Source organism: Lissotriton vulgaris, unplaced genomic scaffold, assembly GCF_964263255.1.
Source record: "Lissotriton vulgaris unplaced genomic scaffold, aLisVul1.2 SCAFFOLD_624, whole genome shotgun sequence".
Lineage (NCBI taxonomy): Eukaryota > Metazoa > Chordata > Amphibia > Caudata > Salamandridae > Lissotriton > Lissotriton vulgaris.
Window position 1 is genome coordinate 848,220 of NW_028255427.1, and position 27,559 is coordinate 875,778.

Here is a 27,559-nt window from a genome sequence, read left to right on the forward strand (position 1 = left end):
AAGCAACAGTTCTACAAAGGTGTCCACACGGCCAGTGGAGGTCGTCTCCGGAATGCCAATGATGCGGATATTATTTCGGCGGCTGCGAGCCTCTAAATCTTCGTTCTTGATAGCTACTTCTTTAAGGATCTTTTCAACCCTGTCCAGTCGTTTCAAGGAGGTTGACGCACCATCCTCCACGTCCGAGACCCTTGACTCTACAACATCCAGCCTCCGGTCAGCCGCTGAGAGACCAGCAGGAGAATAGACGAACAGCGAACACGTGGACGTTGCACAGTCAAAGTGCCAGGTAGAAGAGTCAATGCAGGGCAGGCAAAGTAGCGAGGCAGCAGTTACATCAGCAGGCAGCAAATGGAGGGCATTGAGGCATCCACAGAAGAAAGAGGGGCGGTCACTCAGGTCCCCTGCCAGCTGCAGAGCAAATCGCCTCGGAAAATGCAGCACCGTGCCTCTGCGAAACGCCATCCAGGCACACAACACCAGACGGGACGCACCAGGTACAGGGCACAGGCGCCTAGCCAGCTTCAGGTGAGGCACTGATGATATTTGCCATCTGGAAGGAGATGATGCACCCAATGGACGCCAGACACCAGCGGAGAGGCCAAGGGCTCAGGGCATATCGTGCCCCCAGGAACACGGCACCAGAGCCGAAGGAGGCCACTGCGACACACACACACGCCCGCGCGTGGTTGCCTCAGGAGAAGCTGCCACTCAATTCAGCCTTTGGGTAGGCAGGGGGGGTCGAGGGGGGAGTCAGCGCGCCCAACGGGGACCAGCCCCGCCATAGCTCCAGGCGGGATACCGGGGCCTCCTCTCAAGCCCGCTCCTCTCCCCGCCGAGACCAGCACGCCAGGCCCCGGCGCAGACACTCCCACCAGGCCTGAGAAGGCCCAGAGAGCGCCCTGCCAATGAGGGGGACCCAGCAGAAGCCGCAGTAGGGGGATCGGGGTAGGAGAACCCACAGAGCTGAGCGTAGGGGGAGCACATGGCAGCGCCGGTCGCCCGCTGCGGCAAAGACTCACCGCCCCGCAGATGTTGTCTTCCTCGCCGGGGAATGCCGCAGGTCTTCACGGTGGCCCGCCATTTGCCAGCCCCTGGGGTCTCAGCAGCCAGCGCCCGGCATCGGGACGAAATCCACAGTCTCCGGGGGCCACAGGTAGGTGTCTGCCCAAATTTGGACGCTCCTACATCGCGGAATCAGAGGATTATTGCACCCAGCCAGCGGAGCTTCAGGCAGAGGCGGCCATCTTGGTAGCCTCTGTGGCCACGCCCCAGGACAGAAGGATAGTTGACTTTTCTGGTACCTTCTTTCTAAGGGCTCAACTAAGCAGATCAGTGAAGATGATTATTACATACAACCGCATGTACGGAAGAATATTTTAAAAAGCTTTATATTGTTGTGGCCCGTGACGCAGAGAAGGTAAAAGTGAAGTAATGTGAAGTAGTGTGGCTCACTGGTTAGAGGCGGCAGACCCGAGAGCAGAGGACGGCCCGGGACCAGGGTTCGATTCCCGACGCGGCAGGTTTCTGGACCAGGGTCAGCGGACTCGATAATTCTCTCGCCTCGGTGCCCACTCTGATCAGCGATCACACTCGGCAACTCTGGGCACTAGCTTGCCTCATCTTCACTAACGGCCCCACCAGACCGCCGGGGATGCCTGGTCTCACCCTGGAGATACCCATTAAGGGACCATCTCTCAGGGAAGCCAGGAAGGGTTTCGCAGCGGTCGAAGCGCGGAGGTACCCCTTCGGGAGTGATTCCAGCGCTATATAAGCACATAATTAAAGTAGCAGTAACAGGGGAAGGTATTTTAATGTCAACACAGGAATATTCCGAAGGTTTCTCCTTTAAGGAAGTTATAATAGCAATTAACTTAACTCCTCAGACTGGGAAAGCTCCTGCCCTAGATAGATTTCCAGGAGACCTGTGCAAAGCAGAGCCTAACATCTATGGCCCTTTGCTCTATAAGGTCTTCAATGCCACCCAGCGTGGTGGGGGTATCACCCCAACCTGGAAAAGAGCTGAAATAATTCCCATTTTTAAAAAAGGAGATAAAGGGAAACCCTCAAATTACAGACCAATAAGTCTTATAGATGTCTCCCAAAAGGTTTTCTGCAAAGTCATTCTGCTTCGTCTCCAGAATTGGATAGAGGAGAACAACATTATCTAACACTTGCAGGCAGGCTTTAGGCCATCTACGAGTACCCTAGATCAAGTGTTCAGATTCCTGCTGCTCATTTGGAAGGAAATGAAGAATCAGAAGGGTCACTTATTCGTTGTATTTGTTGATCTCAAAACGGCTTCTGATTCCAATGATCGCACCAAGCTCAGGGCCACACTCAGAAAATTAGGACTCCCAGGTGACTTACTTCACCTATTGGTCCGTTTACATCAGGATAACTATACCAAAGTTAGGAGTAAGTCAGATGGTAGCCTTTCTAACAGAATAGTAATCTCCAAGGGTGTATGCTAGGGTTGTGTGCTCCCCCCAACTCTTTCACTTTGTACATTAACGGGCTAATCAAAGAGTTGTATGATTGTGGAGGCAAACCCCCAAGATTGGCAGGTAGTCTTTGACCCTCCTTGCTATTCGCAGACAATACATTCTTGATCTCCAAGACTCCGATGGGTATTCAGAATACTCTAAATAAGTTTGCCGAATCATGCAAAGATCAGGGCCTTGTAATTGACTGCTCTAAAACAAAATACATGGTTTTTAACACTTATAAATCCACCCAGGGTAAACTGATGTTGGGTACTCAACATTTAGAACAGGTCAAGGCTTTCGACTACCTGGGAGTCAGAATTAGTGATAATCTAGCATGGATATCTCAAATTCAGAAGAGTGAGCTGGTACTGCAACACGCAGACTGCGCAGTAGCAAAGAGGGCAAAATGCTCAACCTTTCGTCCACTTTTTCCCATACTTGAAATACATAAGGCCAAAGGCCTAGACGCTGCCCTTTTTGGGTCCCAACTGTGGGGGCTGGATAATGTGAAACTGCTAGAGGTAGCGGAAAACAAATTCCTAAGGGCAATCTCCCTATTAATACACCAATACTGCCACTAAGCGTTGACCTAGGGCTTAAGTCCATTACACATGTTGCTGTTCTCAAAGCCTTAATGTTTTGGGTCAGAATTTGGACTAATAATACCGAGCTCCCTGTAAAAGAAGCGTTGGTGGAATCACTAACCCTTCAAAGACAGATAGGTCAATTGCCCTAGTTCAATAGGGTCAGGGAGTGGCTTTTTAGACTGGGCCTGGATGCGATGTGCGAGGCCCCACAGTCTATAACAAAAGAAATGGCCCCCTTGTTAATAAAGAGATATTGGGATTTTGTAGATTTCTCCTTTACTGATACTGCAGCATGAGGCACTTTAATTCTTCAATTTTTAAATGTTAAAAGTTGTTTTAATTTTGACATGTATATGGATGACATCAAACCCCCTCAGGCACGAGCACTTTATATACAGTTTAGGACAGGGACTCTTCCACTAAATGCATGGAAAAATAGTGGGGCAAATGTTACTATATCTCCCTTGTGCCCGTCCTGTCATTCTGCTCTAGAAACCATAGAACATTTCTACTTTTTGGTGTCCCATGTATGCAAGCTCAAGGAAATCATGGATTATTCCAGCCTGCCGACTGCTTTCCTTCTCACGCCCCCTTGAAGCTTTACACATATTCAGGTCAGATACAACAAAATCGCTTGTCTTTGCAATAACTAGATACCTGTTATATACTTGGTGGCAGAGATCGAAAGTTATATCATAATGAGCTTGGGGTTAGACTAGCTTTACTATATGTGTCCCTAAATTGATATCTTCATTTTTTACACTTGCAAAATTGTAACCTGTCTTAAGTCTACCTGGCAGCTGAGCCACGCTATGTTCGATATCATTCTTTTAAAGAACCTGTTTTTTAATGTTTTTATGCAATAATGTGTACATGAGATTTTATGCTGTTTGTGATCATGTTGTTGGAAATTAATTAACAAAGAGAACCTAAAGTGTGGTGCATTAGGATGATTTCCACTCCAAATCACTTTCTGAGCTGTATTCCTCTGAATATTTTAATTTGCTTTCTGCCCATAGGAGTGGCATTCACTAATGACAATGAACGGTGGAAACAGATGCGTCGTTTTTCACTTACTACCTTTAGGAATTTTGGAGTAGGGAAGAGAAGCATTGAGCAACGAGTCCAAGAAGAAGCCAACTGCATGATGGATGAGATCAGGAACAAAAAAGGTATAAATTATTTGATTGCAGGGGTATACCTTACTATAATGCATGTGTTATGATGGATAACAAGACAATTGCATCCATTATATTGTCCTATCAGTTTGCAAAGTTAAGTACAAGCAAGTAGAATTGGTTAATTGGATAATTAATGCAATAGAGAGTCATACAACTACAGTTGCTTCCAGTGAAGCATCTAACAATTTAAATAATGAAACATGTTGACAAAGATACCTGACTTACGTAATGGCATCATTTACTTACTTTTATTAAAAGCACCAACATATTAAATCCCAGCTGTGCCCTCTGCCACAGGTCTGTATTACCAGCAAATAGTTGGTTAACAACCTTTGTGTTTTTTTACTAATGACTCGTGGGCCTAAGAGACGATTTGCAAAAACGTAGCATTCACTGATCATGTCACACCACCAGCATTGTCTCAATAAGAAGCACTTCAAGTCTTCCAGTCAGCTAATTAGGCCACAATATTGGAAGTAGATATAATCCCACTGCACAACATGCACAACACTTCACTCCAAGGTGGAAGTTGGGACCCACAAACATTCAGTGGTCTTCCTTGTTGAACATTGGAAAATGAAGATAGAGACTATGTATATCCCCTGATTTTAATTAGCTAGTAAAAAGACAGAGGGCAGCATGGGTAAACGTAAGTGGCATGGGGTGATGTAGAGGAAAGTGGCATGACGTGGCATAGAGTGGAGTGGTGTAGAGTAGAGTGGCATGGAGTAAAGTGGTGTACAGTAGAGTAGTGTAGAATAGAGTGACATAGATTGGAGTGGCATAGATTGGAGTGGTGTATAGTGGTGTAGAGTAGAGAGGCATAGGATGGAGTGTAGTGTAGTAGAATAGGGGTGGCGGAGTTCCCCGGGTTACACTACGTGGAATTACACAAAGTTGCATTAAAACTCAGCGGAATTCTGCAGAGTTCTGCTCTACCCTATTTTGAGATAGCATTTGGGGCACTTGTATAAAGTAGGTAATTGTATCTCTTTTCGAACATGTGCCTCACCCCACCATGCCCCCACACCTCCTGAGCAGGGCTCTCCTCTTCCCGGCGTCTGAAGCCTCCTGAGCCGTCCTGGCATGTCACGGAGGCCAGGGAGCATGGCCGGGAGTGCGAGCCGAGAGAAGGCTGGATGATCAGGTTGGAAGAAAGTAGTCCCCCATAGCAGGTCAGCTCTGGCAGCTCGAAGCTCCTTGCAGCGTAATTACGTGACACATACCAGTTTAGAAAATATCCTGGTGTTGTCACTGTACACATTCTGCGTGCTCTGTCACCTTTCTGAGTGGCACAGATGTCTGAGGCAGGTTGGGGGAAGTGAGAGGATCCTCCCTCCTCTCTTTCCCCAGCTAGTGCACTCAGGTCCTAATGCTATTTGTGGAATGACTGGAAGCAGGTGTTGCAAGTGATGTGACTCTACTTTCAGAGCGCTGCAGCAGGTTCCTAGTAGACCAAGCTGAACTACCTTTAAAGCTACAGTGAAGGGTGGGAGAACCTGATAATGTAAAAATATGAGCAAGGCAAGCCACATGCAGAAAGTAAGCAACCTTCACCAATCCACCTGTTAAATAATAACACTACAATAGCAGCTTGGTTTAATAGTGCATGCTGTTCGAGCTCTATGACTTCTTGCCAGTGTAAGCAATGGGTTGCTGGTATTACACAGCTCAATGCTACATTTTTCATCATCCTAATAGCATGAAAGGCAGGGGCAATTCTGCTCGTAATTAAAAGTGATGTGTAAGACTGGTACTGATCTATACCGTAGGTGCATTAAACTGGTACCTCGCAATTCTCTTGGGAAGGACAGTGTTGAGGAGAACAAAGAAGTAGAGTGGCATAGATTGGGGTGTAATAGACTGGAGTGGCGAGAAGTACAGTGGTGTAGAGTAGAGTGGTGTAGAGTGACATCGCAGAGAGAGGAATGGAATGGCGTGGAAGAGAGTGGCTTAGAGTGGAGTGGTGTAGAGTATAGTGGCATGGAGTACAGTGCCTTAGAATAAAGTGAATAGAGTGCTGCAGAACAGAGTAACATGTAATTGTGCGGAGTGGCATGCAGTAGAGTGGCATAGAGTAGAATAGTGTAGGATAGAGTAGTTTGGATTGATGTAGATTCAAGTGGCTTGGATTGGTGTATAGTGGAGTGCAATAGAGTAGAATGGTGTATAGTAGATTGGCAGAGAACAGCGCAGAGTAGAGTGGTGTAGAGTAGAGGGAACTGACAGAGAGTAGACTGACAAAGAATAGAGTGACATAAAATAGAGTGGCATAGAGTTGACTGAGTAGAGTGGCATGGTGTAGAGTAGAGTGGAGTTCTGAAGAGTAGAGTGGTGAAGAGTAGAGTGTAAGTGACTGCACAGGGTCGGGAGCAGGAGGTGCAGAAGGAACTGAATCAGAAACCTGGAGTAACGATTTTAAGGAGGGTTTTATTTTCATATAAGATTTTCTTCTCCTACTAGAGAGTCTTATTCTGGCAAACTCGTCCGGCTCCGTTCTTACACCCTTGGGGAAAGCTGGGAGTTCCAGGGTGGCTCGGCCACGCAGGGGAGGTGTTTCAGCCAGACCGGTGGTTTCGGCACTATCCTCCACAGGCGATGTCCTCAGTATACGCCGGGACCGTAAAGAAAGGAAAAAAGAAAAGCAATCACTGGGACGTCCGGAGCAGGATATATACCAAGTGCGCAGTGTATTCACAAGAGCTAGTACAGTGCTGATAGTGCTCATGAGGGAAAAGGTACTGGGAGACTGTACAGATATTTACACTGGCCGTTAGTCTGTAGGCTGGCCACTCCGACCCACCCAACCCGGAACTCTGCCCCGTACCTTAGTTAGCCACGCTCCTCCCGCGGGAGCGTGGCGGGGCAATTCGCAGAGACGTTGGCCTCCTGTCTTGTTGTTCACAGCTGGGCTCGTCGGGGCTTCCTCTTCTTCCTCTTCGCAACTCCTCGATTCCGCTCTCGCTCTCCACTCCGTAACTCCTTCTTCCACCGGGGAAACGCCGTCCGTCGTCTTCCGGGATCCTCCTCCTTTTGGCTCCATGATGTTCCAAATGGGCGGAGCTACGTCGTCCTGAAAGGTTGAATTAAAGGCGCCTTGTTCTATTTCGTCCTCGACCTTCCAATAGTGTTCGGTTTCTGACTGTAGCCACTCCTCTGGGTCAGGGGAGTTAGGCTGTTGAAAGGGAACAGAAAGGGGTGTCAAGGGTACAGCTGACCACCAGTCTTGGGTATTACCATGTCCTTCACAGGAATGTCCTGCCCCGTCACAGTGACATAGAATGGCGTAAAGTAGAGTGGCATAGAGTGGTCTGGAATGACGTAAAGTGGCATAGAGTCGAGTGGAGTGACATAGAGTGGCGTAGAGTTGAATAGCATTGTGTGGAGTGTAATAGCATGGAGTGGCATATAGAAGCGTGGTGCAAAGTAGCGACGCATGGAGTGGAATGGCATAGAGTGGAATAGAGAGGCATCAAGTAGAATGGAGTGTGTGGAATAGAGTGGAAGAGAGGGGGGTGGCGTAGAATAGAGTTGTATAGAGTGAAGTGCCATAGAGTGAGGTTGAGTGGAATATAGTAGCATAAAGTAAAAGGGAGTGGTGTAGAGTGGAGTGGCATAGAGCAGACTGACATAGATTGGCATAGAGTGGAATCGAGTACAGTGGCGTAGAGTGGAGTGGCGTAGAGTGGAAAGACATAAAGTAGAACGGCATAGAGTAGAATAGCATAGTGTGGAGTGAACTGACATAGAGTAGAGTAGAGTAGGGTAGTGGTGTAGAGTGCCATTGAGTGGCACTGTGTGGAGTGGAGTGGTGTGGAGTAGACTATAGTGGCATAGAATAGAGTGCAATAAGGTAGAGTGGAGTGGCATAGAGTAGATTTCTGTAGAGCACACTAGAATGGCATTGTGTGGAGTGGAGTGGCATAAAGTAGAGTGACATAGTAGGGTAGCGTGGCATAGAGTGGTGCAGAGTGGTGCAGAGTGGAGTAGTGTAGAGTAGAGTTTTGTAGAGTGGCATAGTGTAGAATTGTGTGGAGTAGGTAGGAGTGTCATCGAGTAGAGTGGGGACAAGTAGAGTGGCATAGAGTGGTGTAGGGTAGAGTAGAGTGAAGAAGAGTGGTGTGGCATGGAGTAGAGTGGAGTAGTAAAGAGTGGCATAGAGTTGAGTGACATGGAGTGGTAAAGGGTGGAGTGGAGGAGAGTGGCATATAGTGGCAAAAACTAGAGTGGCATAGAATGGTGTGGAATGGTATGGAGTTGAGTGGCATTGAATAAAGTGTCATAGAGTGGAGTGGTGTGCTGTGGGGGGAAGTAGAGTAGAGGGGCATAGAGCAGAGTGCCATAGAGTGGTGTAGAGTGGTGTAGATTTGAATGCAGTGGCATGGAGTAGAGTGGTATAGAGTGAAGTGGCATTAAGTGGTGAAGAGTGGAGTGGTGTAGAGTGGAATGGAGAGGCATAGAGTACAGTGGCTTATAGTGAAGTGGTGAAGGGTGGCATAAACTGGATTGGAGTAGACCATCATAGCACAAGGGAGATTTGAGAGGCATAGAGTGGATACATGTAGAGTGGCGTCGATTAGAGTGGCATAGAGTGGAGTGGCAAAGAGTGGAGTGACATAGATTAGAGTGGCATAGAATGGAGTGGAGTGGCATAAAGTGGAGTGGTTTACAGTGGCATACAGTAGAGTAATTTAGAGTGGCGTGGCAACGTGTGGTATAGAGTAGCATTGTGTGGAGTGGCATAGATTAGGGTGTAGTGGTATAGAGAAGAGCAGCATAGAAAAGGTTGGCGCAGCATAGAGTAGGATGGCATAGAATTGAGTGGCATAGAGAAGATTGGCATGGAGTAGAATAGAGAGGAGTGGCATAGAGTGTAGTGGCTTAAATTGGAATGAAGTAGAGTGGTGTAAAATGCCATAGAGTAAAGTGCTTTAGTGTTATGTAAAGTGGCATTGTGTGGAGTCCTGTAGAGTACACTGGAGTGGCATGCAGTGCAGTGGCATAAAGTAGTGTGGCGTGGAGTGGAGTTGAGTGGCTTAGAGTGGAGTAGGGTAGAGTTGAGTGGTATATTGGAGAAAAGCATAGATTAAAGTAGGTTAGAGTGGAGTAGAGTGCTGTAAATTGGAATGGTATAAAGTGGTCTGTAGTATATTGGCTTGAACTTGAGTAGCATAAAGTAGAGTGGCGCAGAGTAGGATGGTTGTGGGTCTAAGTAACTAAAGCATCAATTCCGACAGATACGATGAAAGTAACATAAAAAAGAAGCTGTATACCTGCCTTATCAGTAGGAACACACATTGCACATCCAGTTATAATACCAAAATACTTTTATTACAAAACAATATTCCTGTGCAAAAAGAATAGGAAGAACAAAAACAAGAAAGAACCCAAGTACTTGGTCTATGCTCTATGGAGGAGATAATAAAAGAAAGGGAGGGAAGCCTACGATAGCTAAGCAATTAAACAATTGCAAATGAGAGTGGCAGCAAAACAACTAATGTATGCTGTAGGTGGATTGTAGGCCACTGAATTGTTAACAGTATGTCTTTTGAGGACAAGCAAGACCTACAACATTTCCTGCATGGGTGTCTCCGTTATGGCCATAGGATTTTTGTTATCCTATAAACTGTCTGGAGATCCAAAAGCATCATTTTAAAAAACTCTTCTTTTAATTTTTAACATTGAAAAAGGATATTAAATATGTTTTATTTTGCCATATTTTTAACATTTAATTATATTTAATTTTTTTTATTTAATTTAACAAAATCTCCTATGGGTATTTATTTTAAGTTCCTACTTTTAATATTTTCTAATGGGAGAGTGTTGCAAAATCAGTGCTTAACAATGTGTGGAGCTGGACTTGGTACTATTTCTTTTTTGAAGTAGGAGCTTACTCTCGTAAATGTGACTCCACCTCTTGTTTCAGAGGGTGGGGACATGTAAGTCTACACTGTTGAGTAACTTTACACTCACATTTTGTGAATAGCCAAAAGTAGTAAGGTTGCACAAAAGTGTAACAGTACATTATGTGTATATATGACTCACAAGTGTAAGTTTCCGTTGTGAATAGTAGGAGTGGGCAATACATTCTTCTTGACTGGTGGGGTTAGAAGAGTTTTGCCCACTCAGGGTTATGCTTGTGACATGGAGTTCCAACAAAACTCCATGAACCGCTGCTTGATGGAGTTTTTTCTTGTACGCACTTCGCCAATGTTAAGACACAAGAATTGGCATTCCTTACTCTGATTTTGGGGTGCTAGGATTGCACCCAGCAAGATTTTCTCAATGCGGGTTGTTTGCAAAGAGAAAGCTTTGGCTCGAGTAGAAAATGTTGCTGAAGTTTTATGTAACTCTGTGGAATTTCATGGAGTAAAACTTCATGAGTTTTGCCCACCCCTAGTGCACAGTCTCTCTGGACCTGATTTACAAAGGTAAAGTTACACAGTTGTGTAAGTTTACCGTTGTTTGGTATACACAAAGGGATTTACTAGTAGTATCTTTACGAGAGCAGACTCTAGGCACATAAAAAAGATAGAACAGTCCTATCTTTTTGTGTGCGGAGACTCCATCCGTGTAAAGTTACTATTGTAAGCCCCTTTGTGAATACCAAACAATCATACATTTACAGAAAAGTGTAAGTTTACCTTTGTGAATCAGGTCTCCAGGAACTAACTTGCACATGGTGATAGCCTTCTGCTTTCTCTAACTGAAGATTTGCTTAAATCTAATGAAGGATCTTATTTCAGCCATCTCAAAAAGAACTGAAATCATGGTTCAATCCATATGTTTCCAGCCATCAAAGGGTTCTGAGATCACGGCTGGGTTGAAGGACAGATTATGGTGGATAGGCATATGAGGGGATGCGAGGATGGTATGGTGGTAGCATTTGCATATTTTGTCCCAGATTGTAAGAGTGGCATTCATCGGCTGTTCAAGTATACATTAGTGGTTTGTCCCTTTTTGGGGAACCAAGCCAGGTCCCACAGAGATCTACCAGCTAGTGATCCCTCCATATGTGGTCTCAACATGTCTGTAGCTTGGACAGAACAGTCTACAAGGATTCATGGTTGACATGCTCAGGTAATGAATAAGGAGTTCTGAGAGTCCAAAGCCACTCCTATTGTTTGGCCTTCGCAATAATTTGTGAGAAATACAGGGGGTGACCCTTCAACCATAGGCAGCAAAGTACTATTTTTATTGTCATCAAACATTTTTTTTTTAAGAGTATGAAGAGGGCCATGAACACATATATGAACCTAAGGAAAATGTTTTTCTTGATCATGTTGATCCTGCCTTTTCATGAGAGGAAAAGATGGAACCATTGTCTAACGATTTTGCGAATATCTTATTGTAAGTGAGTAATATTTTTTTTATAGAGGCAAGCATTCTTGGGTGTAAAATTGATTCTCAAATATTGAATATGCTGACAGGCTCTTCAAAATGGAAAAGATGTTTTCCAATAATCCATCACTGCCTGGAGAAAGGGAAGGATCAGGACCTCAGATTTGGTTATCTTTATATTAAAGCTGCTCTCTTTCTCAGGGCTTGAGTTGTAGCATCAGTTGTGGGAGGGAGGTTGCAGGGCAAGAAAGGGTTAAGAGGACATACTCAGTGAAGAGGAACATTTTATGGGTATCTGGGCCAAATACCCATGAGATGACTAGGTCTCCACTGATTCTGACCACAAGGGGCACTATAGTAAAAGGGAAAAGTAATTGGTACAAAAGGCATCACTGTCACGTTACTTTGGAGAGCTGAATAGTCCAAAAGCAGGGAGATCTATATTTAAAGCACAGATTTAGGCAGGAAGTAGCTAGTGAGGGCCATAGATAGAAGTCTGAACTGACCCTGCACCCAGCAATACTAAGATTTGTATTTCCTTCCTGGTAATTTGTTAAGCAGCTTGACAATACACCTCAGAGAGGCACTGTGGAATTGTTTTCAGTAAGGGACACAAGAAAAACTGCAAATGTGAGTAGAGTCACCGCTAGGAACCTTAACCTTACTGGTTATGGAGAGGCTAGGAGTCTCCCGAACCCACATGGTGGTGCCATGCATAAATGTGGCATCCCATGTATTCTACTGAGCACTATCAGATGTGTGGGAGAGCAGAAGAAGGCTGAACCTGTAGCCTAACAACTGAGAAGAGCACTAAAAAACCGAATCTGCACACTTTATTGTGCCGAAGATAAAGAAGTTGACTCCAAATGTCATAGGCTGACCTCTTGTTCAAGCTACAGGGCACAGCAAGCTACAAGAAGAATACTGCAACTTTGCAGCTGATCAGTTCCAACTATAACTGCCTGGATCCTGCTGGTGCCTTCCGCAGGGATGAGTCTTGACCCCTAAGTGGCTTTTCTGAGGTCCAGAAACCATGGCTTGTGTCAAAGTATTCTCATCCTAACATCTCCTGAAACCTGGGACTTAAAAACTTTTTGGCTCCAAAAGCCTACCGAGCTGACCTATTAAAGATGCTCTGTTACTGGGCTGAAAATCCTGGTTGCATTTGTGTGAGCTTTTCTGCAGCACTTATTCAGCGGGACCTTGTGGAAAAGATATCTGGCTTTGTTGAGCCTTCATTGGCTACAACCTGCAGCCTTGCCCAGCTTGAAAATTCTGAGCTCCATAAAAAGAAGCGACTCAGGGCCAGATGTAGGTCGCCAATTACCGGTCGGTAACGGCCGATTTCGGCCGTTACCGACCAGTAATTGGTTTTTGAGATGTAGGGGGCCCGAATTTTACCGAATCTGTAAATTTACAGATTCGGTAAATTTACAGATTCGGTAAAATACCGACTCAGTATATTTACCAAATTGGTAATTCCAGATGTAGGTGGCACTTAAAATAGTGCCACAGGCCCTTAAGAATTCGTTACTTACCATGACATACTATCTCATGGTAAATAACGAATTCCTGTGTACATGCACATCTGTGCATGTACACCTGTGCCATGTGGCACACATACATGCCCTAAGGGCATGTATGTGTGTCACATTGCACACAAGCCAGAATCAGGAGTGCAACAGGGTGTCAAAGTGACACCCTGTCCCCCTTGTAAATTCAGTAATTTTACCGATTCGGTATTTACCGATTCGGTAATTGACATTGATTCCTATGGGCCTCAAGGCCCAAAGGAATCAATGGCAATTACCGAATCGGTAAATACTGATTCAGTAATTACTGAATCTTACCGATTCGGTAAATATACCTACATCCCGATTGCCAGTTCTTAAATACCGAATCGGTATGATTCGGTATTTAAGAATCGGTAATTGGGGATTACCTACATCTGGCCCTCAGTCTGAGCATAGCAATCTCCACTGGGCAAAGGCTCTAAAAGTATGTAGCCAAGGAGGGACCATCTCACGGCATGAAATTGAAATCTCTTCCATTCAGAGCTTTCCCGTCAAGAGTCAACAGTTTCATAGGGACCTCGTCCAAAGGCTATCAAACATTAGGGATGGCTCCTTGGCAATAGCCTGCTGTCTTGACCCGCTGAGGATTTTTGGCTTTCATTTCAGAGACTAAGGGGCACCTGCATGAAAGTTAAATTTTGTGATTACCAAATAGCGATTTTATTGCTACTCCATTCTTTCCTATGGGTCTCAAGGCCCATAGGGGGGAATAGTCTTGCATTGCCTAAATTTGCGATTTCTTAATTTGTAAACGCAAATTAGGAAATGCACAGGCAAGGGTTCCTGGGGGACAAAGGGACCCCTCAGGCGCCCCTAACAAAAAACAGGTGCACATGTAAGGCGCACACATGCTTTTAAAACTTTCCTGCATTGGAAAAGGCCATCTGCCATAGCAAACTGACGATTTCTGCCAATTGCACTGTTTGTAATCACCAAATAACTTGATGCATGAGCCCCCTTGGGCCCGAATGTGATGTTGGATGGTTGGACCACCAACAGCCCAGCAGTCGTGGTTTAACCACCGACAGCACTTCAGCCCGCCTGGTGTATTTTGATCTGTTGGATACAAGACTGCCGGCTCCGCCAGAATCACTGATACCGACAGGGCAACAATCAGAGCAGTGTCCCTAATGCAGCAGTGCTATTGCGGGCACCACCGTCGAGGTTACGAGATCCCTTTCCAACAGCCTTTTCATGGTGGGAAGTCCTCCATGAAAATGTTATTTGAAAGAGATTTAGGAGGCCCAAGCAAGGCTCCTTGCCTTCATAGAACACTAGAAATGTGGCACTGGGGCATATGTAATGTCCCCACTGACCTCTGTGCACCATGTGCCATTCATGACTTGGTGCATTGCAGAGGGTGCATAGACATGCGGGAAGTGTTGCACAGTAGAGGTATGTACTGTGCCTATTTTCCATGGCCACCACATACCACGGTACTAATGCCTTTCCGAACGCTAGCCAGCTGGTTGATTCAGAATGCCACTATGGCAGCCATGGGCCTGACCATTCGGCATCAGAATAATGCCCTAAGTCCAAAGGTCAAGCGCCAGACTAAGTCAAAGCTGGTTTCTGTGTCCAACCTGTGCTCCATCTCAGTTTGCCTCAAAATGCACTTAAGTATATTGCGACCAGTTGATCGCAGTTGCTACTTAACTCTTTTTTGTGCAATTTTTTACCTAAAACTTAAAAAAAAAAATACTTCTTGTTTGCCTAATTGGATTTTTGTCATTTTTATATCACTTTATTTAGTAAAATGTATTCTTTTTTCCAAATTCGTTTGGGATTTGTCTTCTGTTGTTTTTTGATTAAAATACTATGTTGGTGCTGAATAAATACTTTATACATTGCCTCTGAGTTAAGCCTGTGCCATAGATATCAAGTATATTTAGTGACTCTTGTGGTTCATTCTGAAAAAGATTGTGATTAATACTTGAGGTGGGTATGTCATGTCAAATGTCATTGTTTAGTGGATAAAAACCACAGCAAAAGGATTATTTCATGTTATATTATCAGTGCAGCACTCATTGAGAAAGACTTTTACTGAGGAATGTGATTCATTATACTAGTGAATTCATTTATAAAACCATACAATGCATGTCACTCACCCAAGGATAAGAAAGACTGATTATGATAAAAACATTTAAAATACTAGAAAGCTAAAACAAGAATCATAATAACCTAAGGCAGGGTGGTAACAGTGCAAAGGTGCAGATCGCTGATCTTGGGCTTGGATAGGAGTTAGTCAGAGCAGCATTAGTCTGTTGGGCGGTTGGTCCTGCCATGCCACTGGATATTGGCAGGTTTCTTAGTACAAACAACAGTTATGGAGTTTTAAAAAGGTAAGCAGACAACTTAGAAAACGAAATATAAGGAAGTCAGTTAAGAAGCTCTGGGCCATATGTATGAAAACCCCAATTTGCGATTCCCAATTTGCGAATCATAGCGAATCGCATTTTGAGAATCGCAAATCGGTATGTAAACAAAAGATTGCAAATATATATCGATTTCTTAAAAATCGCAGATTTATTTGCGATTACCCATTTTGCAATTCCTTTATTGCGTATTCGCAGAATTTGAGAACTCGCAATTAAGGAATCGCAAAACGGGGAATCTGAAACTCAGGTGCGGCTTGATGACATCACAACCAGGAAGTGTGATTACCCATGCTGCACCTGAGTTCCAGAATCAGAGTGAGAGGCTGGAAGGAGGGCTGAGGCACCAGTACAGTGCAACAGTGACTGGAGAAATGGGTACACAAGAGCAGCAGCAGGGTGAAAGCCAAAGAAAGAGAAAACAGAAGTTTTCAGAAAGGGAGCAGGAGGTGCTCATCCAGGAGATGGTGCAGAGCCATGAACTTTTATTTGGAAAAAATCCCTCAGAGTGCCAGAGACCCGGAAAAGGAGAATATGGGCGGAGATCCAAGAAAAGGTCAATTCCATAGGCGTCACCCACTGCAGCATCGAGGAATTGCAAGAACGCTGGTACGATATGCACCAGCGTTCGAAGTAAAGGGTTCCTGCCAGGCTGCAGGAGAAAAAACAGACTGATGGAGGGACATCCACTGCCCCGCTTTCACGCCAATGCCACTGCCACTACTGTTGCACTGCTAATTGTATGGCGGCTCATGGCATCGTGCTCCAGCCATAGTATAGTGAAAGACACTCTCTGCAAGTGGTGCCAACAGGCCCATGGAAAGGTTATGGCGGTGAGGGGAGGTAAAATGATGAAAGCTTGAGCTGCGTGCTTCATAGGAGGTAGGCCCGCACCCTCGATGACTGCCAATTTGAGTGGAGCTAATGGGAGCTCCATTGAGACAAAGCAGCGCGCTGGCATGGGCAGAGGAAGGAGAGAGCCTGGTAGTAAAAAAACAGCAGGGAAACCAGGAAAGCAACAGGAGGAGGATCCAGCACAGTCCACGCTCATGGCCATGTTCGCCAATCTATCAGTGGCAGAAACCACAAGTAATAACCAAACACTCACTCAAGTAGCCACACCACCTGGGGCAGAGGAAAGTTTGTACTGAGGGGGGTAGGGGTTAATGAACTGGGGGATGTGCCTTCAAAAAATGGTTCCCCTTCAGAAATATTGCACCTCGCACAACAAATCTAGAGTATGGGGAATAAGAAGGAGAAATAGGGGACCAAAAACTGCTGGATGCAGAGGGGGTTAAGGAGTTAACCCCGAGGGATAAAACCCAAAGCAAGAAAAATCCAGATGAATTACACAAAAGCCTGGCAAGAGATGACCTCCTAAATGTGGTACGGCACCAGAGAGGGGAATTTTCTTCAGATGGAATAGGGGATCATTTTTTCTCCTTAACCGATGAGTCAGACCCCTCTGGGAAGGAAGACACCTCTACCAGAAGTGAGGGTTTCTTGGAGTCGGATAGTTCCTCCCCCGGAGACCAGTTTCAAGCAACCCAGAGGAAGAAGGGCATTGGGGGAAGCAAAAAAAGAAAGACAATAAGAAAAGGCATGTGGGCAAGAAGCTGAATTGGGATTATTCAGATACGCGACCTGTACAGCAGACAGAAGGGCTAAGTGAAGCAGTAGAGATTGATTCTCAAGAGAAAGAACCATCGTTAGCCAGGATATTCAGATCCATTCAGCAAATGCAAGACAACGTGGGGGTGGATGGGCGCAGAGCTAGAGTGACAAATAAAAAAGTACAATCCGGGATTCGAAACATAACTAAAAAATGTGGGGACATCGTGGAAAGATTGACCGCGGTTGAGACGCAAATGGAGACTCTTGGGGTAGAAATTGAGACAGTGAAGGAGCAGAACACCGGGCTGGGCGTTTCTCTGTTGGATGTCATGCTCAAGCTTGAAGAACAGGAAAATAGGCAGCGGAGAAAGAACCTGTGCTTCTTGAGGGTACCGGAGGGGGGGGAAGGCAGCACACCGAGATTATACATTGTTAACTTGCTGAAGAACACCTTTCCTGAGCAAGTGAAGCTGAACTGGTACTGCGAGATACCACACACACACTGGGTGCCCCTAATAATGAAGAAACAGCCCCAAGATCGCCCAAGAGCCATTTTGGTATTTTTTTTAAATGTCCTGTTGCGACAGCTGGTGTATGACCAAGCCAACCTAAGTCTTCAAAAACGCATGATGGGGTCTCTTTCTGTGCCAAGCCAGACTTTGCCCACGCAACTGTAGAACCGCATTGGAGGTTAAGACAGCTAATGACTCCATTCTAGGAAGCAGGGGCAGAGTTTATTTTTAAAAATCAGTCCAAACTGAAAGTTGAATAGAAAGGAATTGCTCTCATATTTGTTTTAGAGATTCTAGCACAGGGTTACTTGAATGAAACAGTAAAGCTGGAAAAAGGGGGGACCTTGGAGACTTGAGGCTAATCTGAAAAGTACTGCTGAATTATCGTTATTGACATAGTTGTGGGATATCACAGGGAGAAGTTGGGGCAGTTAATTAGATGCACATCACTCAGGATATGCCTGATTGCCTAGGAATTTGAAGGAGGTGGGCAGAGGGGGCAGTGGGGGGGCAGTGGGGTACAGGGGTGGGAGGTAGACCAAGAGGCTTGGAGTGGGTTGGGGTTATGAGAAGTTACACTGGGGTGGTGTGATGCTTAATTTTGAAACAAATGATTCCTCAATGCGGGGTAAGGCTAAACAAAAACTTAATAATGAGTAAGTTAAGGATCACATCGGTCAATATCTCTGATCTAAACAATGTTAAAAAGAGACAAATAGTATCTCAAGGGCGCAGATTGCTACAAGCCAATATAGTGAGCCTTTGAGAAACCCACCTAGAAGGGAGCCAAAAAGATCTTTTGAAATACTTGGTATATAGTATAATATGAGCAATAACGCAAGGCGCGCGTACTCGGGGGGTAGCAATTTTGGCCTTTAACAAAGAAATCCCCTTTTTTTCAGTTAAAGCTGACACATCTGGGCATTGGATTATCACTAGCTGCGGTGCTCCTGGGTCTCCTAAGTTTACTTTATGCTCCCTTTATGTTATCAATGTTGATGATCCGGCCCTATTGGGTTGGTTGTTGAATGAATTGTCACATTGGCTATTGCCGATAATGGTGTGCGGCGATTTTAACATTAACCTTGATAGTGGTTAGGAGCAGGGGGAACCATATACAGGCAAGAAACCTAAAGTTTACCAAGCTTTATGTGACATGTGGCAAGAGCATGAACTGTGTGATGTCTGGGCGGAAGTAAGGTCAAAGGATCAAGGATTTACATACTACTCTGCGCCTCACCAGAAGTATGCAAGACTAGATTATGTCTTTGTCTTGCACACAATCAGGCAGAGAAGCACAATTAAAATGGCCCCAGATACCTCTCAGACCATAATACGCTATTAATTGAGGTCCAGGGAGGGAGTGATCAGGTGAAATCCTTTTCTTCATGGACATTCGAAAGAGCATTACTGGTGGATGGAGGCTATGTGAAGTACATGAAGAAATGGATTCCGGAGTTTCTGGGCAGGAACCTTTGAACCTTGCTCCCTTGGCACAGTCCGGGATACACTGAAAGCAGGGATATGGGGGGAATCAATGCAATATGCAATAAAGAAGAATAAAGCTGAAAAGATGGAACTTCTCTCTTTACAAAGCAATTTAGCACAGGCTGAAGGCGGCTTACTAAAGGCTATACAACAGAAGGAAAATATAGAAGATGCCTGTCTAGGGGTTGCAATAAACAAAGCAGCAATAGGGGAAAAATTCCTGAAAAAAGCTGTCGACGAAGCAACAGTGCACCGCGAGATGTACGAGTGCAGCAAAAGGATTTGTCATCTTCTTGCAGTTAGGACAGGGCAGGAAGTTACCCGGAATGAAATCAAGGCAATAAGAGATCCGCTGGTAGGCTTGAGGTCAGATTTAAATGAGATCCTTTTCGCTTTCTGCAACTTTTATCCATCTTTGTATACAGAAGGTCAGGTGGGGAAGGCAGAGGGAAGAACTGATAGGGAAGTATCTGGAACAACCTGCCAAGGTGCTATTAACAAGAGAACAGAGGGATCAGCTAGATCAACTACTAATGTGGAATGAGATTGCTACTGCCATGGATAGCTTACGGAGAGGGAAAGCGACGGGACCAGATCTGATTCCCACTTAGTTTTACAAAGTCTTTCAAGAACAATTGAAAGATATTATGAGGACCTTGTTTTTACAATTTATGGAGGGTATGAGACTACCAGTGTCATGGGCTATGGCAAAGATTATTATCTTTCCCCAAAAAACAAGCCTTGTGAGGAGTTAGGGTCCTATCGGCCTATAACCCTTATTAATGGGGATGTGAAAATGTATTCCAAAACTCTAGCCTCCCCTCTTGTCGCTAATAATACATAAAATTGTGTCCCAGAGCCAACATGGTTTTATTCTAGGGAGAGGTACCATAGGACACATTTGGATTTTTGGATTTGGATGAGGATTTATAGAGCGCATAGCTACCCTTGGGCATCCTAGCGCTAAGAGGACCCAGTTTATTCCAAGTGGGGAGGAAGATCATCACACTGTTTGACATAAGGCAAGTGGCAGGATACCCTATGACCGCAATTTATTTAGATACCAAGAAGGCTTTTGATAGGGTCTTTTGGCAGTTTCTTTGGGCCTCTTTGCAATGGAAAGGGAATGAGGAACACTTTATCTGTGCAGTGAAAGCCCTGTATAAAGATCCTGAGACTAGAGTTTGGGTTTTTGAAACGCTGTGATGATATTTTAGATCTGGCCAGGGGGTGTCCTAGTTGCAGCTTCCACTTTGTTACTAATTTTTCTAGTAGTGGCTTTACAGTAGGGAAGGAGTTGGGCGTTCTGGCAGCCCTCATTAATGCTCGCTCAATGGTGACACATGCAGAAAATATTTTTGAGCTAATTGTTGACTATAAGCTCGATGTACTGTTTATCACCAAAACAGTGCTCAGGGAGTCGTGTGAGCCTGTGGTTGAACTCGCTGTCCTCTGTGGGTATCATTTAGCACGTGCAGACCACACGACTGGGAAAGGGGGGGGAACCGCTGTGGTGTTCAGGGAAAACTGGGCCTTTGCATGCGAAACCTCTGCGGATGTGTTGGAGGGCGAGGCTCTGGATTTTTCATTCACCCTATCGCCCCACTTCACACTGGGGGGCATGCTGATTTACCGCCCCCCGGCCAGATTGGTGCTTTCCTCAAGACTCTGGGGGAGACCATCGCTGTACGGGTTTTGCGCTTCCCTACATTACTCCTTTTGGGCGATTTTAACATCCATTTAGAAACCTCGGAGGCCCCTGATGCCACGGCTCTACTGGACCTTCTGTCCATGACACAGCTGACCCAGTGGGTCTCCAAGCCTACCCACTCTAGGGACCATTTGATTGATCTGGTATGTTCAAATTTCGAATTGCATACAGAAGATCCATTGCCTGTTTCCTGTTCTGACCATTCTCTGATTACCTTCTCCTGGGATATGGGAAAATGTTCTCGCAGGCCATCTTTGCCATCTGGCCCTCCCACCCGTAAGGTCAATATTCCAGGGTTAATAGATACCCTTTATCACTCTCGGGTTGACCCCGCTGCTGACCTGGAGGGGGCGGTTGACCGGTGTAACACCTGGGTTAGCCGGGGAGTCGAATCCTCAGGCAAACCTTTGCCTACCAAGGCTCACCAGCTTTCTGCCTCTCAGCTCTGGTACTCCCTTACTCTAAAGGAGATGAAACTGGGCTGCAAGAAGTTGGAACGTCAGTGGCGGGTTGCCTATTGCCCAGTAGCTAAGCCCGATTTGCGCACAGCTCAGAGAATTTACTATACAGCTGTCAGGAAAGCTAAAAGCCATTTTTATACTGATAGAATAATGAAAGCCAATAATAATGGCAAAGAGATTTTCTCTATCGTTAAAAGCTTTATGTCACCCTGTGCGGAGCATAAGGCCATCCCAGCCTCCTCAGGATGTTGTGAGGAGCTTTCAGTATTCTTTATTCATAAGATACAATTAATTCAAGAAAGTCTGGGTCTATCAGTGCCACTTTCGAACTCCCCCCCAATACCTCCTCTCTGTATCTCCTCCAACACACTACTCTCGCAGTTTGCTTCGGCTGAGAGGTCTGACATTCTTACTGTTCTTAAATCTCTCAAGTCAGGCTCTCCCTCTGACCCCTGTCTGGCCAGAGTCCTAGCTGGGGTGGCTGATACTGTGTGTACTGAAGTTATGACCATTGTCAACTTGTCTCTTCAGTCGGCGATTGTACCGGGACAATGGAAGCAAGCTAAGCTTCTTTCTCTCCTCAAGAAGCCGACGGCAGATCCTGCGGGACCAGCCAACTATCGCCCAATACCTTTACTACCAGCATTGGCCAAAGTCTGCGAAAAAGTGGCTTTCCGCCAACTGGAAGCCTTTGTGGAATCTTCTGGGGCCCAGTCAGGCTTCAGAACTTCTTATAGCACAGAGACAGCGCTGGTTGAAATGGCGGAGGCAATCAGGGAGTGCCTGGATGGAGGCAGCAGAGCGTCTCTGATTCTATTGGACCTCGTTGCCGCCTTTGATACGGTCCCTCACCAGCTTCTTCTTTCCCGCCTTTCTGCCATTGGCATCTCTGGGGCATTGTGGACCTGGCTGGAGTCCTTTTTAGATGCCCGCACTCAGCAGGTCTCGATACCTCCTTTTCATCCTCGGCCAGGGAGGTCTCGACTGGAGTCCCTCAGGGCTCGACTCTGAGTCCTCTGCTTTTCAACATCTATCTGACTCCATTGATCTCCTTGGCGGAAGAGCTGGGTGCCAAAATCATGGCTTATGCTGATGACACCCAGCTTTTATTCACCTGGAATGGCCCCAACCTGTGTACTGGGGCTGCTCAGAGCTGCCTTGCCGCCGTGTTTACATGGCTGGCACAGGTAAGCTCAAGTGCAATGAGGGGAAATCTGAAATCCTGCTGTATGGCCAATTTCCTCCAAACTTTGTTGATGCCCTGTGGCCCTCTTTCGGAGGGTGGTCCGGCCAAAAACTTGGGAGTCTGGTTCGGGGAGGATCTCAGGTTCTCTGACCACATCAAGAGACTAACGGGTGTCTGTTTTGGCACACTCAAGCCGCTTAGTAGATTTTTCCCTTTGCTCCCTCAGCCGGCGAAGGAAATGGAGGCTCAGGCACTTATCTTGTCCCGTTTGGACTATGCCAACGCGCTTTTTATTGGCAGCCCGGGATATTTGGTGAATAGACTCCAGCAGATCCAGAACGAGGTGGCCAGACTCTTATTTAACATCTCTACGAGATCCAGTATAAGGTCACACCTGCGCAACCTTCACTAGCTGCCTGTGGCCCAGCGGGTGCAGTTTAAGGTCCTCACCTTAGCCCATAGAGCACTGCATGATTTAGGACCTTCTTACATTAGGAAACGTGTAGCCTTTTATACTCCTTGCCGATCTTTACGTTCTGCCTCTCACCATCTGATGGCCACCCCCCGCTTCCGGCGCTCTAGACTGGGGGGTCAGTCACTTTCCGTCAAGGTAGCCACGCTCTGGAACAGTCTCCCCGTGGCTTTGCACCACACCCAGGAATTCCGTGCCTTTAAGAGACTCCTCAATACCCACCTTTTTAATCAGGCTTTTTAAATCTTACTCCTTCCGCACGTCTGCAGTCCTTATCGTGCCAGGATACTCTTGAGTAATTGTGCGCATTATAAGTCTCTTATAACATAACATTACATTACAATGGGGGACTGACCGAAGCATTTAAATAACAAGAGGAACATGTCATGGGTGCCCCTGCTCCCCATAATTGTTCGCTATTTATAGACCCTTTTTAAAATATTTAGAGTACTCAGCAGATATACCTCCACTATTTGAAACAGAGTATGCAGAGAAGGTGTTGGCGTATGCTGACAATGTCACATTAGTCACATCTCATTCCGAAATGGCAATGAAAGCAATTGAAAAGAAGGCCCAAAGATTCGGCCTAGGGTCTGACTATGGCCTGAATAGGGATAAAACACAAATAGTAGCTAATAAATTTGCACCAAGTATGGGAAAAAGGGTTGTTAAAAAGACCACATATTTGGGGGTGGTGATTACTGCTGAAGTCAATGAGATTGTTAAAGACAACCTGGATCAGTGTGCCGGCGAAAAGAAAAAGGCACTTAAAAGAATGGATAACCTACACCTCACATTGATTGATATAGTCAATATTATCAAGATGTTATGTTTTCCCAAGGTTTTATCCTTTTTAAGAGCAATTCCCTTGATTTTTATGAATTCCTGGATTAAAAAACTTGAAAAGCATCTTTGCACAGTTCATATGGGCGTACTCTAGATCCAGAAGAACAATTAAATATTTATTTTTACCCAAAGAGCGTGGTGGCCTGGCCTTACCTAATCTTAAATTATATTGGTAGGCAGCTTCTGTTAAATATTATACGGCCCTTTTCAAGGCAAGCCTTGGGATGGAGATTTCCAGTGATAGTTACCCTTCTGTACTGGAGGACAGCCACGATGTAAGAGGATGTTTATGGCATCAGCTTAATTATGGATACTACAAAAAAGTATGCTTCAAGACTCTACATACGGCTTTTAGGGTACAGTCCTCTGTATGCCGTTCAACAGGGCTGGAGAAATAAAATTATTACACTCCCTTTGTACAGAATAGGGACCTCTCTGATATTCTTAATGATCATTACTTTGAAAAGTGGATAAAGGCCAGTATAACACATGTCGGGTGCCTCCTTAATTCAGGTGGTGTAATGTCATTTGAGGAGGTGAGGGGGAGATATGATGTAACTAATAGAGAATTCTTTAAATATTTACAAGTTAGGTTCTTTCTGTTAAAAAATTGAGGAGGAAAAGAGAAATTTTAGAGCTGTGATTTGGTGGACATATTAAGACAACCTGAAGTGCCAAGGATTGGAGTATTATATGCAGTACTAAATAATTATATGAAAGACGATCTGGGCAAATGCTCTCCAAAGTGGCAAGAGACTCTGGGAATTTCAGATGGAGATTTTCAAATGGCGCTTTTAAACACCTTAGGGATTTTAATGCCTGCTGATCATAAAGCACAGTTTTATAAACCATACTTTGAACTGTATTATACCCCATATAGCATTGCCAAATGGTGGGGGGGGGGGAGTGTTTTCCCACAGTGCGCGTTATACAAGGCAGATTTAATACATATGTTTGCCACCTGCATCGAGCTTATACTGCTGATAAGAGAAATAGAAGTATTCTTACAGAAGAAGTTGCTGTTGCAGGTGAAAGTTACCCCTCAGGTAATTATGCTTGGTATAAATTACCTTAGTATAGATGAAGGCGGGGCCCTTATCTGTATAGCAATGGTGGTATATAGAATCTGCATAGCGTTAGCATGGCTGGACGCTAACCCACCAATATTTCATCCATGGTTAGCTCGCTTATTGAGAACATATAGCCTTGAGAAAGCTATCTATAATGGCAAAAAGAAAGGAGTAAAAATATGGCAGCTTCTTCCTAACTGGAGAGACCAAGTGGATGGGTAAGCCATATAGTCTTTACAAGGCAGGGGTGAACATCTTTTATAATCAAATGCAAGTTGCTTAAGGAAAATGGTTGTGATAGAATGCACAGCAAGGTAGTTGTACTGGGTAAGGAGATCATTGATAAATTGGCCCAGCATATGGGAAGTGTTTGGTATGCTATACTTCTAAATACTGGGCAAGTGGGATTTCAGAAAGCTACCCAAGACAGGTAAATTCTGTTAGTGACTTCATGTATGCATTTTATTGTAACCTTGCATATTATTAACGAGGCTGCTAATATTGTTTACAATGTATGCACATACACTTTATGCTATGGTACACTGCAGAATATTGGGCGAACTTGATATCAGAATTATGGGCAAGATAAGTTAAATGCTTTTAGAGGTTTCTGGTATGTATTAGTTTGAAAATGTTGCACTTTAATGAATCAGGCTGCTAGTACTATTATACAATGTATATTGTATGCAGTTGCACTTTTTTTGCTATGATGGACATAGGGTTTGTATGTACTACCCAGGGGGTGAAGATGTTCTGTATTATCCGAATGCTAAACTGTGGGTGTGGGAAATGTATATTACTTAAGATCGTAGAATGCTGCTCAAGTATGAAATCAGAAATTTGTGTTCAGTCAGGTTAATGCTTTTAAGAGGCTTTGTATATACACCTATGTGATATGACACACTTTAAGAATTAGCCTGCTAATATAGTTGATGGGGTCCAGTGCCTCATTGAGAGCTTCTGTGTCATGTTGTGCTCAGTAATAATGCAGTTGACACCCTCAACTTAATTTGGAAAAAGAAAAAAATACAATTCCCTGCAATAATTATATTTTTTTGCACTAGGTTCTCCATTTAACCCCAGAGATCTCTTCGGGACTATCACCACCAACATTATTGTCTCCATTATGTTTGGAAACCGCTGTGATTACAAGGACTCAGAGCTCCTCTCTGTGACTCGAATGATAAATGACTGCTTTCATAAAATGAGCTCCTTCTGGGGACAGGTAAATAATGTTTCTCCTAATCTTCGATAATAATCTACATTGTAACTGGATACATGAAGTATTAGCAGTTTAGCAACACAAAAAGTCACATGCACAGGATTACCATAGGTATACAAAAATAGATGCAGTGTTCAGACACTTGTGCAAGGAAGGATTCTGAAGGCATAAAATAGAATATTAAAGTTCTGAGATTTTCACACCCTCTTATAGGTTACTTAAAGTACTTAGTTGCCATGAGCAGTCGCTATTTTTTGAGATGTGAGCTGACAACCCTTTGTCCTCCATTAGGCAGCAGTGTTGGGTGCATTAAAGATAAGATGTTAGAATAGCAAGTAGTTCATTTCATTTGCTAATGCTAACAAGTGGCTGAAGTTACATAGTTATTTTGGCCTTTCGCGAACTGGAGGTTTCCAGTGTGATACATGAGAGGTTGTGTTCATATAAAATCACACTTACCCTTATCCAGAAAACCTCTAGTTGCGCAGGCCCTAAAAAAACTACGCACCTTCACAGATAGCACATATTTTTGAAGGACACATTTTTACAATGCTTTATCATGAAGACCTCTTTTGACAGTAGAACAACCTGTATAACGCGGTCGTTACACCGCTGTATGTTTACATCGTGGGCGTTACAACCAAAGTCGTTACAACGACTTGCGCTGGATGGCGCTCTAGACTAGGGAATAGTATGATTTACTATTCCAACACCTTCCCTACTGTTATGTAGGCTGAAGGTGGAATAGTAAATCATACTATTCCTAAGTCCAGTGCCCTCCAGCGCAAGTCGTTGTAATGACTTGCGTTGTAACAAAAGCCATGTGAAATACTGCATTGTGAATGTTTGCATTGTAACTTCATACATTGTTGACTTTCACCAATTTATTTATCTTTCATTCTGCTTCTATCTTATGTACCGGTACTTTAATGTATTGCGCACTACAGCCTGCATCTCATTTTGGTTTGTTTTACTAATGTATCTTCTTGCTCCCTACATCATGAAGGCAAGCAGTTAACTGATTGGGTGATTTTAATGTGTGGATTCCTCGGCCACACGCTTGCTACAGCACCCTGATCCTGCTTCTATTTTGGACTGTTTTCCTAAGTCTTTCTCAATAGGCCTGCTCTTTTACTCATCGCACATAGTAAGTGTGTCATGCATGCTCCATCAGGATGGTATCATGATAGACCTCTAATACACAGTCAGATTTAAAAATCAGGAATTCCTTCATCAGCTGACCCCCTGTTGACGTTTTGTGCTCACAGTGTTTAACCCACTCCCAAAATTTAGGAGGGAAAGTATCAATGGATGTATAATCCAAAATCTTGGGCAAACAAATGTCAGCCAGCAGTAATATAACATTCCAAAGCCATGCAAGTTTTTTATACTCATCAAGAGTAACTACTGCTTGTAGTGCCATGGCACTG

The 27,559-nt window shown here is 44.7% G+C and overlaps 1 protein-coding gene across 1 annotated transcript in view; it reads left to right on the forward strand.

Annotated features, from left to right (window-relative positions):
- The window catches only part of LOC147659130 (cytochrome P450 2G1-like), a 356,398-nt gene that overhangs the window by 192,471 nt on the left and 136,368 nt on the right, over nucleotides 1–27,559 (forward strand). The window contains exons 4-5 of the mRNA XM_086951950.1: nucleotides 4,096–4,248; nucleotides 25,972–26,132. Of these exons, the coding sequence (XP_086808076.1) occupies nucleotides 4,096–4,248; nucleotides 25,972–26,132 (314 nt within the window). The remainder of the gene's footprint in view (nucleotides 1–4,095; nucleotides 4,249–25,971; nucleotides 26,133–27,559) is intronic.